At 41.9% G+C, this 16,691-nt stretch overlaps 3 protein-coding genes across 3 annotated transcripts in view; all 3 read right to left on the bottom strand.

The window, feature by feature from the left end:
• The window catches only part of LOC133608483 (uncharacterized), a 265,786-nt gene that overhangs the window by 94,943 nt on the left and 154,152 nt on the right, over nt 1–16,691 (bottom strand). The window lies entirely within an intron of this gene.
• Nucleotides 752–9,371, bottom strand: LOC133608280 (uncharacterized). The gene is made up of 2 exons (XM_061963484.2): nt 9,001–9,371; nt 752–1,603 (listed from the first exon to the last, which is right to left on the bottom strand). The coding sequence occupies exons 1-2, from the start codon at nt 9,179–9,181 to the stop codon at nt 780–782; spliced, it is 1,005 nt and encodes a 334-aa protein (XP_061819468.2). The 5' UTR covers nt 9,182–9,371; the 3' UTR covers nt 752–779.
• LOC133608279 (uncharacterized) lies at nt 10,709–14,238 on the bottom strand. The gene is made up of 2 exons (XM_061963483.2): nt 14,079–14,238; nt 10,709–11,823 (listed from the first exon to the last, which is right to left on the bottom strand). Exon 2 carries the CDS (start codon nt 11,813–11,815, stop codon nt 10,841–10,843), a length of 975 nt encoding a protein of 324 aa, XP_061819467.2. The 5' UTR covers nt 11,816–11,823; nt 14,079–14,238; the 3' UTR covers nt 10,709–10,840.

The raw sequence follows: 16,691 nt of genomic DNA, 5'->3' as shown, positions 1-16,691 counted from the left end.
GGATGGATGGATATATACCCTGATGATTATCTTGTGTGATGACTGTATTATGATGATAGTATACTGTATATCTGATAGTATATATTTGTATCATGAATCAATTTAAGTGGACTTAAACAAGATGAAAAACTTATTCGGGTGTTACCATTTAGTGGTCAATTGTATGGAATATGTACTTCACTGTGCAACCTACTAATAAGTCTCAATCAATCAATCAATCAATCAATTAAAAACTTATTCGGGTGTTACCATTTAGTGGTCAATTGTACGGAATATGTACTGTACTGTGCAATCTACTAATAAAAGTTTCAATCAATCAATCAATCAGGTGGGAAACGCACAGCCCGCCACTGCTTCCTAGTGTGTCTTCCTTTAATTGGTCCCCCTGCAACATGTGTTAACTAGGAAGTTGTAAAATACAATATTGTAAAAAAAAAAAAAAAAAAAAAAAAAAAAAATCCGTACTTTGCTACAAGTTTGTTGTTTTTTAATTCAGTAGTGTTTCTCACCTTCCTTATCAAAGTCCTTTAATAAATCCATCCATCCATTTTCTACCGCTTGTCCCTCTCGGGGTCGTGGGGGGTGCTGGAGCCTATCTCAGCTGCATTTGGGCAGAAGGCAGTGTACACCCTGGACAAATCGCCACCTCATCGCAGGGCCAACACAGATAAAAAAACACACTTAAAAAATAAATCAAGGAACCTGAGTCACCAACGCGTGAGATTCCTTGTTTTGGTTTTGAAAAACGGTGCAGTTTTCTTTTGTACGTTTACCTCATTTCAACAAGAACACTTGTGTTTCTTAATATTGTACTTTTCAGAGAACTTTTTCTCGCACACGTTGCAGCTGAAGGGTTTCTCGCCAGTGTGTGTCCTTGCGTGTCTCATCATGTGACCTTTCTGAGAGAATCTTTCCCCGCAGAGCGAGCAGGAAAAGGGTTTTTCGCCGGTGTGCGTCCTCGTGTGCCTCCGCAGTGCTGAATGGACGCGAAAGCTTCTGTTGCACAACGTGCAGGAAAAAGTTTCCCCTCCCGTGTGCGTTCTCTGGTGCGCCATCAAATTTCCCTTTAAGGAGAATTTCTTATCGCAAAATGGGCAGCTGAAAGGTTTTTCCCCCGTGTGGATCCTCACGTGTCTTTGCAAATCAGTCTTGCTGCGAAACGTTTTGTCACATTCCGGACACTTCAAGCGTTTGTTGTCAGTGTGGCCTCTCTTGTGCTTTTTTAAATTACTTTTGCTGCCAAACTTTTTGTCGCATTGAGAGAATTTAATGTGTTGGTTGGAAGTGTGACACGTCGTATCAGTTTTAGAGTCAGGGGAATGTGACACTATGTCATCACCATCTGATAGCGGAGCTAAGAAGCAGTCGGCTTCGGATCTTCTCGTCTCTTCACTTCGACTGTGACCAGGCCGCGACCACTGAGCTTCACCTTCGTCATCTTCACTCTTCACAATCACGCAAGTCACAGGGAACTTGCGGATGTCAGCATCCTCCTGAGTCCCCACTTGCTCCTCCTCTTTAACGTGGGGCCACCAAGGTTCCTTCTGCGCCACCCTGGTGCTCCACTCCCGCTGCTCAGGGACGAGATCTTTTTCACGGACGTCTGCAGGACACAAACACAAGTATGATGCAGATGGACACACGGAAGAAATAGAGGTCTTTATAAATAAAATGGATGATAAAGTGTTGCGTTACTAAACACCAGTGACGTGCGGTGAGGTTGATGGCTGGTGAGGCATTGACTTCATCACAGTCAGATTTACAAACATATGAACCCTAAAGAGTATCTTATTCACCATTTGATTGGCAGCAGTTAACGGGTTATGTTTAAAAGCTCATACCAGCATTCTTCCCTGCTTGGCACTCAGCATCAAGGGTTGGAATTGGGGGTTGAATCACCAAAAATGATTCCCGGGCGCAGCGCCGCTGCTGCCCACTGCTCCCCTCACCTCCCAGGGGGTGATCAAGGGATGGGTCAAATGCAGAGGACAAATTTCACCACACCTAGTGTGTGTGTGACAATCAATGCTACTTTAACTTGACTTTAACTTTACACATACAAACTATAGCACACAAAAAAGCACATTTAATAAAAAAAAACGTTATTATGGTCTTACCTTTACTTATAAGTGCGGGAACAGTGGTGTTCGTGTTGGAGAAGTTGTGAATGAATGAAATATGAAATCCGTGCTGCAGTCTGCAGGTGTACCTAATGTTGTGTCCCTGCAGTCGTTCACGGCTCCTCCGGCGCGAGCATTGTTGTTTTTGCACTTTTTGGCTTCATGTTAGAAGACCTCCATGAATAATAAAAAACAAGGACCCAGATTTCCCTCGCCCGGACGCGGGTCACCGGGGCCCCCCTCTGGAGCCAGGCCCAGAGGTGGGGCACGATGGCGAGCGCCTGGTGGCCGGGCCTGTCCCCTTGGGGCCCGGCCGGGCACAGCCCGAAGAGGCAACGTGGGTCCCCCCTCCAATGGGCTCACCACCCATAGCAGGGGTCATAGAGGTCGGGTGCGATGTGAGCTGGGCGGCAGCCGAAGGCAGGGCACTTGGCGGTCCGATCCTCGGCTACAGAAGCTAGCTCTTGGGACGTGGAACGTCACCTCACTGGGGGGGAAGGAGCCTGAGCTAGTAGCGCGAAGTGGAGAAGTTCCGGCTAGATATAGTCGGACTCACTTCGACGCACAGCAAGGGCTCTGGAACCAGTTCTCTCGAGAGGGGCTGGACTCTCTTCCACTCTGGCGTTGCCGGCAGTGAGAGGCGACGGGCTGGGGTGGCAATTCTTGTTTACCCCCGGCTCAGAGCCTGTACGTTGGAGTTCAACCCGGTGGACGAGAGGGTAGCTTCCCTCCGCCTTCGGGTGGGGGAACGGGTCCTGACTGTGGTTTGCGCTTACGCGCCAAACCGCAGCTCAGAGTACCCACCCTTTTTGGATTCACTCGAGGGAGTACTTGAGAGTGCTCCCCCGGGTGATTCCCTCGTGCTACTGGGGGACTTCAATGCTCATGTTGGCAGCGACGGTGAAACCTGGAGAGGCGTGATTGGAAAGAATGGCTGCCCGGATCTGAACCCGAGCGGTGTTTTGTTATTGGACTTTTGTGCCCGTCACAGATTGTCCATAACGAACACCATGTTCAAACATAAAGGTGTCCATATGTGCACTTGGCACCAGAACACCCTAGGCCGCAGTTCCATGATCGACTTTGTAGTTGTGTCATCGGATTTGCGGCCTCATGTTTTGGACACTCGGGTGAAGAGAGGGGCGGAGCTTTCTACCGATCACCACCTGGTGGTGAGTTGGCTGCGATGGTGGGGGAGGATGCCGGACAAACCTGGCAGGCCCAAACGCATTGTGAGGGTTTGCTGGGAACGTCTGGCAGAGTCTCCTGTCAGAGAGAGTTTCAATTCCCACCTCCGGAAGAACTTTGAACATGTCACGAGGGAGGTGCTGGACATTGAGTCTGAATGGACCATGTTCCGCGCCTCTATTGTCGAGGCGGCTGATTGGAGCTGTGGCCGCAAGGTAGTTGGTGCTTGTCGTGGCGGTAATCCTAGAACCCGTAGGTGGACACCGGCGGTGAGGGATGCCGTCAAGCTGAAGAAGGAGTCCTATCGGGTTCTTTTGGCTCATAGGACTCCTGAGCCAGCGGACAGGTACCGACAGGCCAAGCGGTGTGCGGCTTCAGCGGTCGCAGAGGCAAAAACTCGGACATGGGAGGAGTTCGGGGAAGCCATGGAAAACGACTTCCGGACGGCTTCGAAGCAATTCTGGACCACCATCCGCCGCCTCAGGAAGGGAAGCAGTGCACTATCAACACCGTGTATGGCGGGGATGGTGTTCTGCTGACCTCGGCTGCGGATGTTGTGGATAGGTGGAGGGAATACTTCGAAGACCTCCTCAATCCCACCAACACATCTTCTTATGAGGAAGCAGTGCCTGGGGAGTCTGTGGTGGGCTCTCCTATTTCTGGGGCTGAGGTTGCTGAGGTAGTTAAAAAGCTCCTTGGTGGCAAGGCCCCAGGGGTAGATGAGATCCGCCCAGAGTTCCTTAAGACTCTGGATGCTGTGGGGCTGTCTTGGTTGACAGGACTCTGCAGCATCGCGTGGACATCGGGGGCGGTACCTCTGGATTGGCAGACCGGGGTGGTGGTTCCTCTCTTTAAGAAGGGGAACCGGAGGGTGTGCTCTAACTATCGTGGGATCACACTCCTCAGCCTTCCCGGTAAGGTCTATTCAGGTGTACTGGAGAGGAGGCTACGCCGGATAGTCGAACCTCGGATTCAGGAGGAACAGTGTGGTTTTCGTCCTGGTCGTGGAACTGTGGACCAGCTCTATACTCTCGGCAGGGTCCTTGAGGGTGCATGGGAGTTTGCCCAACCAGTCTACATGTGTTTTGTGGACTTGGAGAAGGCATTCGACCGTGTCCCTCGGGAAGTCCTGTGGGGAGTGCTCAGAGAGTATGGGGTATCGGACTGTCTGATTGTGGCAGTCCGCTCCCTGTATGCTCAGTGCCAGAGCTTGGTCCGCATTGCCGGCAGTAAGTCGGACACGTTTCCAGTGAGGGTTGGACTCCGCCAAGGCTGCCCTTTGTCACCGATTCTGTTCATAACTTTTATGGACAGAATTTCTAGGCGCAGTCAATGCGTTGAGGGGATCTGGTTTGGTGGCTGCAGGATTAGGTCTCTGCTTTTTGCAGATGATGTGGTCCTGATGGCTTCATCTGGCCAGGATCTTCAGCTCTCACTGGATCGGTTCGCAGCAGAGTGTGAAGCGACTAGGATGAGAATCAGCACCTCCAAGTCCGAGTCCATGGTTCTCGGCCGGAAAAGGGTGGAGTGCCATCTCCGGGTTGGGGAGGAGATCTTGCCCCAAGTGAAGGAGTTCAAGTACCTCGGAGTCTTGTTCACGAGTGAGGGAAGAGTGGATCGTGAGATCGACAGGCGGATCGGTGCGGCGTCTTCAGTAATGTGGACGCTGTATCTATCCGTTGTGGTGAAGAAGGAGCTGAGCCGGAAGGCAAAGCTCTCAATTTACCGGTCGATCTACGTTCCCATCCTCACCTATGGTCATGAGCTTTGGGTTATGACCGAAAGGACAAGATCACGGGTACAAGCGGCCGAAATGAGTTTCCTCCGCCGGGTGGCGGGGCTCTCCCTTAGAGATAGGGTGAGAAGCTCTGCCATCCGGGGGGAGCTCAAAGTAAAGCCGCTGCTCCTCCACATCGAGAGGAGCCAGATGAGGTGGTTCGGGCATCTGGTCAGGATGCCACCCGAACGCCTCCCTAGGGAGGTGTTTAGGGCACGTCCGACCGGTAGGAGGCCGCGGGGAAGACCCAGGACACGTTGGGAAGACTATGTCTCCCGGCTGGCCTGGGAACGCCTCGGGTCCCACAGGAAGAACTGGACGAAGTGGCTGGGGAGAGGGAAGTCTGGGCTTCCCTGCTTAGGCTGCTGCCCCCGCGACCCGACCTCGGATAAGCGGAAGAAGATGGATGGATGGATGGGCTTCATGTTAAGTGACTTTTTTGGGGTGGATTCGGTCTTGCACGTGGAGGGTTTGGGTGTGGGCTTTGGTTGGTGTGGCGCTCCCGTCGGGGGGTGCATTCTGCGGCGGGGGGTGCATTAACCGGCACCAGGAGGCGGGATTACTACGAGCCTCACACAGTGCGTCTTCGCAGCAGTTTTATGATTGCTCAGCACAAGAAATACTTTACACACATACAGTTGTTGACAAAATACACTGTACATTATATACCTCAGCTAACTAAACTATGGAAATGTATAATATAATTCATATAGCAATACGGTCTCACTGCACAGCAGGCCAGCAGTTAGCCGAGTCTGCAATCCATGTTGAGGCACAACTGAGTGACGTGCCTCAACTGGCTGCTGATCACCGCACCGTCTCTTCTCAGTATTTGAACGGCAAATGTGAAAATTCAGCGATTTTGAAAAAAAAAAATGTAAAACTGGTGAAGTTAAATGGAAAATAACTTTATAGTATAATCACTGAATACATAGAACAATTTAATTTTTTTTTTTTCTTTTTAGTTTTTTTTTCTTTCCATGATGGCAGGTGAGGCCACGCCTCACCTGCCTCCAGTGACCGCACGTCACTGCTAAACACGTGAGGGTAAGACAAAAAAACACACTTGCACTGTGTGACTCTAGAGTGCACTTACACACACGGACTTATGCAACTTGCTGTGCACACACACACAAAGGCATGAGATGACATTATTGGGGAATATAAAACTAGTGGTTTGGCTTCTCCAAGGTGGGAGAGACATATTTTCGTTACACCTCCTCCAGGTACTGCAGGCCTGTATAATGACATTCGCTTGTAACACAGCAAGTTTTTTTTTTAACAATGTCTCCTTTGATCCTTTACACCACCATGTCGTCTTCAGGTCCAGACCAGGATGACAAGACCAGCCATGCACATCATCTCAAACAATTGACCCTTTGTTTTTATCAGCCCTTTTCCTGTCCTTGCTTTTAAATGGACAAACATTTAGTATAGTTGTTACTAAACATTCAGAAAACATTCAAAATGCTTTATTTTTTCCTCATGTTGTTATGTTACAGCCTTATTTCAAAATACAATAAATTCATTGTTGTCCTCAAAATTCTACAAACAATACCTCATAACAACAATATGAAAAGTTGCTTTCTTTAATTGTTGCAAATGTATTAAAAATAAAAACCTAACATAACTATTCACAGCATTTACTCAATACTTTGTCGATGCACCTTTGGCAGCAATTCCAGCTTCAAGTCTTTGAGTACGATACCACAAGCTTGGCACACTCATCTTTGGGCAGTTTCGCCCATTACTATTTGCCCATTCCTTTCTGCATCGCCTCTCAAGCTCCATCAGTTAGGATGGGAAGCGTTGGTTTTGATCCAGGATGTCTCTGTACATTGTTTGTGACATTGTATTCAAAAAGACTTGAGGCTGTAATTGCTGCCAAAAATGCATCAACAAAGAATTGAGCAAAGGCTGTGAATTTTTTTTTGTTTTTTTTATTTCAAATAAATGTGCTAATTTTAACAGCACAAAAAACTGTGTGTAGAATTTTGAAGACAAAACAAATCTATTCCATTTTAGAATAAGGCTGTAACTAGAGATGTCCGATAATATCGGACGATAAATGCTTTAAAATGTAATATCGGTTTCAAAAAGTAAAATGTATTACTTTTTAAAACGCCGCTGTACGGAGTGGTACACAGACATAGGGAGAAGTACAGAGCGCCAATAAACCTTAAAGGCACTGCCTTTGCGTGCCGGCCCAGTCACATAATATCTACGGCTTTTCACACACACAAGTGACTGCAATGCATACTCGGTCAACAGCCATGCAAGTCACACTGAGGGTGGCCGTATAAACAACTTTAACACTGTTACAAATATGCGCCACACTGTGAACCCACACCAAACAAGAATGACAAACACATTTCGGGAGAACATCCGCACCGTAACACAACATAAACACAACAGAACAAATACCCAGAACCCCTTGCAGCACTAACTCTTCCGGGACGCTACAATATACACCCCCCTGCTACCTCCTACACCCCTATAACAACCCCGCCCACCTCAACCTCTTCATGCTCTCTCAGGGAGAGCATGTCCCAAATTCCATCCTGCTGTTTTGAGGCATGTTAAAAAAAAATAATGCACTTTGTGACTTCAATAATAAATATGGCAGTGCCACGTTGGCATTTTTTTCCATAACTTGAGTTGATTTATTTTGGAAAACCTTGTTACATTGTTGCATCCAGCGGGGCATCACTACAAAATTAGGCATAATAATGTGTTAATTCCACGACTGTATATATCGGTATCGGTTGATATCGGAATCGGTAATTAAGAGTTGGACAATATCGGAATATCGGATATCGGCAAAAAAGCCATTATCGGACATCTCTAGTTTTCATCACCACTATACACGATAGAACACATACACTAGTATATCCGCAAGATGGCAATTTTCGAATAGCAACAGAGCTCTGACCAAATTTGGCAAATTTACAGTCGATAAAACGCCCCTGCAAAAAATCTACGGTCATCAAAAACATAATTGGAATCCCTATTCGATTATAAATTACACATTTATCTGTGTGCCTGCCAAATATGTTTTAAATTGATGGATTCACACACAATGTTTTTAGATTTGCCAACTTCCAAATCACAAATCATGTTTCGTCAAATTTTCTGTCACTTCCAACGCTAATTTCATGAATTTGATCAATTTAAAATACACCGTAATTGTGCTTCATGTTTTCATTGCTCTATATTTCAACAACTCACGCCGTGTTTGTTCATTCCGGGCTATTTATTTGCTTTTTCTATGCATATTTTGAGAACCAAATTTTTGACCAACATCTTGGGTTATAATTGGCTCGCTTATACATACAATACACACACACACACACACACACACACACACACACACACACACACACACACACACACACACACACACACAAGTACGTCTTCTAACAAAATGTATGGCTTGTTAAGGTGCAGTACAGGCCAAAAGTTTGGACACACATTCTCGTTTCAATGCGTTTTCTTTATTTTCACGACTATTTAAATTGTAGATTGTCACTGAAGGCAAGGTATATATTGACGCTTACATAGGTCTGGTGATAATGTTCCCCTTTAAAAGGATTTATAAATAAAGTTGGTATGGTAAGTTGGTAAGTTGAAAAACGTATTCGGGTGTTACCATTTAGTGGTCAATTGCACGGAATATGTACTGTACTGTGCAATCTACTAATAAAAGTTTCAATCAATCAATCAATCAATCAGCCCCATTGACTTTGTATGAAAGAGGTTGACCATAAATTGGTGGATTTCACTGGGTTTACATTTTATTTTTTTCACATTTATCACAGGAAAGCGTTGCTTATATCACTGGAATCGTCTTTACAAGACGTATCTGGTAATACTGAATTCATGTAAATCTATTAATTAAAAAAAATACCCACATACCTTCCATTTGAGGCTTGAAAACAGCATCAAGTAGTTGACGTTGCCGCTCGTTATCCTCTTTTGTTCGACAAAGTTCTTCTTCGTACTCTGCTATCGTTCTTTCTAATACAACAAATATTTCTTCCACCACCGCAGTCAATCTTTCACTCACCAACGCTCTCAGCATTTGGACATGACACATTTTTTTTCAAACGATAACAGTTAGCATTTGTTGCTAACTTTCTCTGCGTCTCTTTGTTAGCAGCTAACAAGGTAAGCTAGCCCGAGCAGCTTTAAAGTGCAAGACTGTAATGAAATGTGAGGTTGAGTCTATGGCGAAATAACACTTCTAAATATACTCAATTTAATTTTAACACGCCATAAACATTAAAGAAAAATACAGACGTACACGATCTCTTGGCGATGCGTTCCTAACTTCCGCTTTTTCTTCTTCGGTGGTGTCCGATTTGGTAAATGTAAATGTTGTCGCCACACTCCGGAGAGACATGGTACCTACATACACGTTGTTTGCTATATTTTTAATAAATAGTATGATACAAACGACATTGATTACACTATTGTAATGTAAACGGTCGCAAATGAGTTCAAGCAAGCAGTATTTACTGTATTTATTATTTACATAGACATGTATTTAATATTACAACTACTTTACAGCAGGAGTGTCCAATAAATATGGTAAAACCAATCTAATATGGGTCGATAATGCGAAGCTAACTGGACAAAAACGCACATCTTAACTGTGTGCTAAATGTGAAAAATCAGATTAATGTTAAATGTATATATATATATATATATATATATATATATATATATATATATATATATATATATATATATATATATATATATATATATATATATACATACATATAAACATATATATATATATATATACTTATATGTATATATACATATACTTATATATACATATATGTACATATATATACTGTTATATACTTTTATATACATATATATATATACATATATATGTATATACATATATACACACATTTATTTATATATATATACACACATATACATACGTATACACATATATATACATACATATATACACACACATATATATACATATACATACGTATACACATATATATACATACATATACATATATATATATACACACATATATATATATACATACATATATACAGTACATACATACATACATATATATATGTATATATACATACATACATACATATGTATGTATATAAACACACACATATATATATACATATATATATATATATATACACACACACATACACACACACATATATATATATATATATATATATATATATATACACACACACATATATATATAAATATAATACACATACACACACACACATATACATATATATATATATATATATATATATATATATATATACAGTTTTATTTTTGTTATTTGTAAATAAATAACATGCAAAGAGCCTATTGAAAATGAGCTGCAGACCAAACTTAGGACACCTCGAGAACCAATTGTGAGGAGTTGTAATCGATTTAAGGACTTTGTGTTTAGCTGAAAAAACAAAAAAAAACAAAAAAACTTTAGGTCCAAATCAAACTGAAGCGTTCAGATAATAGACCGTATCGAAGGTTTGAATCTCTTTCTAGAAGTAAAGGTGCTCATGGCTGTGTATGAGTGTGATCTCAAAATGAGAGCTTTTCAGCAAAATATATTTATTAGTAATTTAGTGCCAATACTTTTATTTCAGAACAGATGCACACAGGATGAAGATATGGATAATTGATTTATAACATGATGCATTTCATCATCTTATATCCTAGTGCGGTCATACTTTATTTCATTTAGTGCTTTACACCAGCACACTTGTGTTTGTTCAACTGGTACTTGTAAGTAAAACTTTTATTGCACATATCACACCTAAATGGTTTCTCGCCAGTGTGTCTTCTTGTGTGTTTCAACAAAATCCCCTTTCGAGAGAATGTTTGACCACAGAAGGAGCAGGAAAATGGTTTATCGCCAGTATGTCTATTCATGTGCGCCATTAAATTGCCCTTTTGAGCGAACCTTTCGCCACAAAGTGAACAAATGAAAGGTTTCTCACCAGTGTGTGTTCGTGTGTGCCTCCCTAGTGCTGAACTATCACTAAAACTTGTGTTGCACACTGAGCAGGAATACGGTTTTTCGCCAGTGTGTGTCCTTGTGTGTGCGGTCAAGTGTCCCTTCGCGGCAAAGGTTTTGCCACAGATTGAACAAGAAAATGGTTTTTCTCCCGTGTGTGTTCTTGTGTGTTTCATCAAACTGCCCTTTTGAGAGAATCTTCCTCCACAAATAGAGCAGATGAACGGTTTTTCTCCTGTGTGCGTCCTCATGTGAATGATTAAATATTCCTTCACTTTGAAGCTTTTACTGCAAACCGAGCAAATGAAGGGTTTTCCCCCCGTGTGGACCCTTATGTGTCGCTTCAAAATCCTCCGTTCACTAAACGTTTTGTCACATTGAGAGCATTTAAAGTGTTTCTTGTCAGCGTGACGAGTCTTGTTAGCGTTTAAGTCTTCATCATCATCGGTGTCAGGAGATTGTGACGTTGTGTCGTCGCTATCCAACAGCGGAGTCAGCGGGCTCTTCGCGTCCGATCTTCTCTTCTCCTCACTTTGCCTGTTATCGCGCTGTGACCACTGAGATTCATCGTCGTCTTCTTCGCTTTTCACAATAACACGAATCACCGGGAACTTTCTGACGTCGGCATCTTGCCGAGTCCACGCTTGCTCCTCCTCTTCTTCTTTGACGTGGGGGGACTGTGACTCCTCCTGCTCCATCCTAACGTCTGCAGGAGACAGAAACAAACACCAATTTTCATCATAAGATAGGATAAGATGCTTTTATTGTCATTGCACACAATATACAAAGAAACTTGGTTCAGAATTCCACTTAAAATTCTAGCAGCATTCGGACATGTCAAAATAAATGCTCGGAATATACAAAACCCAAAACCAGTGAAGTTGGCACGTTGTTTAAATGGTAAATAAAAACAGAATACAATGATTTGCAAATCCTTTTCAACCTATATTCAATTGAATGGACTGCAAAGACAAGATACTTAACGTTCGAACTGGAAAACTTTGTTCTTTTTTTGCAAATATTAAATCATTTGGAATTTGATGCCTGCAACATGCTTCAAAAAAGCTGGGAGAAGTGGCAAAAAAGACTGAGAAAGTTGAGGAATGCTCATCAAACACTTATTTGGAACACTCCACAAGTAAACATGCTAATTGGAACCAAGTGGGTGCTATGATAGGGTTTAAGTGGCCTAGTGGTTAGAGTGTCCGCCCTGAGATCGGTAGGTTGTGAGTTCAAACCCCGGCCGAGTCATACCAAAGGCTATGAAAATGGGACCCATTACCTAGGATGACAGGGGATGCAAAACAATAACAGTGCAATACTTTTTCATAACATGGTCACTACTGCCTAGTTTCTCTTATTATATTCTTATTTTACTGTTATATTTTTATTCTCATTGTTGCTTTTTATTTTTATTCTTATTGTAATATTTTTCTATTTTGTTTCCATTCATACCCTCATTATTTACTTTTAAATTCGATCTCAATTCTGTACACTGCTGCTGGAATTTCTATTTTTCTGAGGGAACTAACTCTCCTGAAGGAATCAATAAAGTACTATCTATCTATGCTTGTTGTCTTTGTTTCCATGCCATCTACCATTTGATATTGTTGGAATATCAATGGCAAATTATTGTTAAAATTGTATGATTGTTGAATTATTTGAAGGTTAAAAAATAAGTTGTGCAAAAAAAAAAAAAAGCCTTGATATTAGTGAGAATAGTAAGCAGTCATAGCCATAAATGGAATGGTAAAAAAATTAGCATAGGCTAAAAAAAAAAATATCTGTGATTCGGTTTTTTGGCCACGGTTGCCTCATTTTCGGTTTCGGCCAAGAATTTGCATTACAGCGTATACTTGATTATTAGAGATGAATATTATCTCAATATTATCGAACTGCCGATATTATCGGCGATAAACACTTTAAAAATGTAATATCGGAAATTATCGGTATCGGTTTAAAAAAGTAACATTTATGCCTTTTTAAAACGCCGCTGTACGGAGTGGTACACGGACGTAGGGAGAAGCGCAGTCATCCCAATCACTTAATATCCACGTCTTTTCACACACACACAAGTGAATGCAAGACATACTTGGTCAACAGCCATACAGGTCACACTGAGGGTGGCCGTATAAACAACTTTAACACTGTTACAAATATGCGCCACACTGTGAACCCACACCAAACAAGAATAACAAACACATTTCGGGAGAACATCCGCACCGTAACACAACATGAAACACAACAGAACAAATACCCAGAAGCCCTTGCAGCACTAACTCGTCCAGGACGCTACAATATACACCCCTGCTACCCCACCACCTCAACCCCGCCCACCTCAACCTCCTCATGCTCTCTCAGGGAGAGCATGTCCAAAATTCCAAGCTGCTGTTTTGAGGCATGTTTAAAAAAATAATGCACTTTGTGACTTCAATAATAAATATGGCAGAGCCATGTTGGCATTTTTTTCCCATAACTTGAGTTGATTTATTTTGGAAAACCTTGTTACATTGTTTAATGCATCCAGCGGGGCATCACAACAAAATTAGGCATAATAATGTCTTAATTCCACGACTGTATATATCGGTATCGGTTGATATCGGAATCGGTAATTAAGAGTTGGACAATATCGGATATCAGCAAAAAAGCCATTATCGGACATCTCTATTAATTATCATCGTCAATATATCGCGATAACACCGTATATCAAGTAAGCAGGCGAAAATGACTAATTTTCACCTGGACAAACTTTCTTGCAAATTGCCACCATTTTTACGTAAAATTATAACAACGCAAGCTGACAGTGTTGTAGTTGATTAGTATTTTTAATTAATTTACGTCCAAAATACTATCCTGCAGGTTTTACAACCGCGCACCAATTGTAACATCTAATTGACACATTTCACTACTTTGTCGTCGTTACGCTAATAAATGTATCAAATTAAAGTGACTTTAACATACCTCAGATATTTAATAAGTGCTAGTTTCTTTTTTGTCTTCTTATTGTAGCAAAACTCTCCAAGATTATTCTTTTCTTTTCGTTTTGGTCAAGTGCTGCTGTTGGTGTACGTTGCTCATATATGCCCGTGTCGGAACCACAGCAAGACCGCAATGGTTCCGATGTCCTCCAGCGTTGCGCAGCACTGATTCGTGACTTGCTTTTTTATTAGTTTTATTGAATTTTAAAGAAAAATACTGTACACGTCAGATTTGCACAATATATCAAATACATCAAATTAAATTGGAAAAGAGAAAACCGTCCAAATGTTTGATTGTTTGGTCGGCAACTTTACATAATTTATCCGGCAAATGTCTTCGACAGATAAAAAGTAGATTGGCCGGCCGATCCAAATGTTGGTATTGTCGATACTAGAGTAGTCTCGATATTGGTCCAATATGATTTTATTTTTTTCAGGCTCTTTTATGTTTTTTTGTCACAAGTATCAGTGTTTTTTGTGTTGATCAAATATAATGTACTTATTGTTTCAAAAGTCAGGGGGTAATTAATCATTGGACACAGGAAGGCTTTGGTGGTAAACGCCAAAACAAAACAAAAAAAACCCCAAACGATTTAAATTAGAGCCAAAAGCAGTTTTTGTTGAGGTATTTTGCTTTTTATTTTTCCTAAAACAGTTATAAATAACTGATGTAGACCAGTGGTCCCCAACCACCAGGCCGCGGCCCGGTACCGGTCCGTGGATCAATTGGTACCGGGCCGCACAAGAAATTAAAAAATATAAATAAATAAATACATTTTTATTAAATCAACATAAAAAACACAAGATACACTTACAATTAGTGCACCAACCCAAAATAAACTCCCTCCCCCATTTACACTCATTCACACAAAAGGGTTGTTTCTTTCTGTTATTAATATTCTGGTTCCTACATTATATATCAATATAGATCAATACAGTCTGCAGGGATACAGTCCGTAAGCACACATGATTGTATTTTTTTATGACCAAAAAAAACAAAACAAATAAAAACATACCAAATTTTCAAGCGTTGACCTGTCCGCAGTTACAAAAAGGTTGGGGACCACTGATGTAGACCACAAGGAAGTGTTTTAAATGTAGAAACAAATCATAATATACATATTAATTAACATAAGTCTATCAAGTATATAAAGTTAAAGTCAATCAATCAATCAATCAATCAATGTTTATTTATATAGCCCTAAATCACAAGTGTCTCAAAGGGCTGCACAAGCCACAACGACATCCTCGGTACAAAGTACCAATGATTGTCACACACACACTAGGTGTGGTGAAATTTGTCCTCTGCATTTGACCCATCCCCTTGTTCACCCCCTGGGAGGTGAAGGGAGCAGTGAGCAGCAGCGATGGCCACGCTCGGGAATCATTTTTGGTTATTTAACCCCCAATTCTATCCCTTGATGTCACATCTTTATCTAGTCAACAATGTTAGGAACTACAATCCTATCGAAAATGCTGAGCAGTTTATGTACAGTCGTGGTCAAAAGTTTACATACACTTGTGAAGGACATAATGTCATGGCTGTCTTGAGTTTCCAATCATTTCTACAACTCTTAGTTTTTTGTGATAGAGTGATTGGAGCACATACTTGTTGGTCACAAAAAACATTCATGAAGTTTGGTTCTTTTATGAATTTATTATGGGTCTACTGAAAATGTGACCACATCTGCTGGGTCAAAAGTATACATACAGCCAAGATACATTATCAATTTTGGTGATGTACAAAAGTTATAATCAAATCAAATTAGCTTCATGTCTTGACCTTTTAACTTCATGTGAGTGATTATGATTGGCGACACCTGTTGACTTCTCTGAGCCCATTTAAATAGGGCTCATGCGACGCAGTCATTAGACACGGTTACAAACGCGACAATGGGAAAGTCAAAGGAACTCAGCACAGATCTGAAAAAAACGAATCATTGACTTGAACAAGTCAGGAAAGTCACTTGGAGCCATTTCAAAGCAGTTTAAGGTCCCAAGAGCAACTGTGCAGGCATTTGTTAAGTAAGTATAAAGTGCATGGCACAGTTTTGTCACTGCCACGGTCAGGAAGAAAATGTAAGCTATCACCTGCTGCTGAGAGAAAATTGGTCAGGATGATCAAGAGTCAACCGAGAACCACCAAAAAGCAGGTCTGCAATGAATTGGAAGCTGCTAGAACCCAGGTGTCATTGTCCACAGTCAAGCGTGTTTTGCATCGCCATGGACTGAGAGGCTACCTTGCTCCAGAAGCGACACCTTAAGGCTCGTCTAAAGTTTTCTGCTGATCACATGGACAAACATAAGACCTCCTGGAGGAAAGTTTTGTGGTGAGATAAACATTTTTTTTAGCTGTTTGGCCACAATACCCAGCAATATGTCTGGAGGAGAAAAGGTGAGGCCTTTAATCCCAGGAACACCATACCTACCGTCAAGCGTGGTGGTGGTAGTATTATATTCTGGGCCTGTTTTGCTGCCAATGGAACCGGTGCTTTACAGAGAGTAAATGGAACAATAAAAAAGGAGAGTTACCTCCAAATTCTTCAGGACAACCTAAAATCATCTGCCCGGAGGTTGGGTCTTGGGCGCAGTTGGG

The sequence above is a fragment of the Nerophis lumbriciformis genome, linkage group LG06 (assembly GCF_033978685.3).
Source record: "Nerophis lumbriciformis linkage group LG06, RoL_Nlum_v2.1, whole genome shotgun sequence".
NCBI lineage: Eukaryota > Metazoa > Chordata > Actinopteri > Syngnathiformes > Syngnathidae > Nerophis > Nerophis lumbriciformis.
Note: the sequence above shows the minus strand (reverse complement) of the source record. Positions and strands in the feature narration are given on the sequence as shown.

What these genes read in the sequence shown, in the direction of transcription:
- LOC133608280 (XM_061963484.2), bottom strand. Translation starts at nt 9,181, where the DNA reads ATGTGTCATGTCCAAATGCTGAGAGCGTTGGTGAGTGAAAGATTGACT. An exon ending in TTTCAAGCCTCAAATGGAAG is followed by an intron (nt 1,604 to 9,000) that starts GTATGTGGGTAT and finishes TGTGTCCTGCAG; the next exon opens with ACGTCCGTGAAAAAGATCTC.
- LOC133608279 (XM_061963483.2), bottom strand. Translation starts at nt 11,815, where the DNA reads ATGGAGCAGGAGGAGTCACAGTCCCCCCACGTCAAAGAAGAAGAGGAG.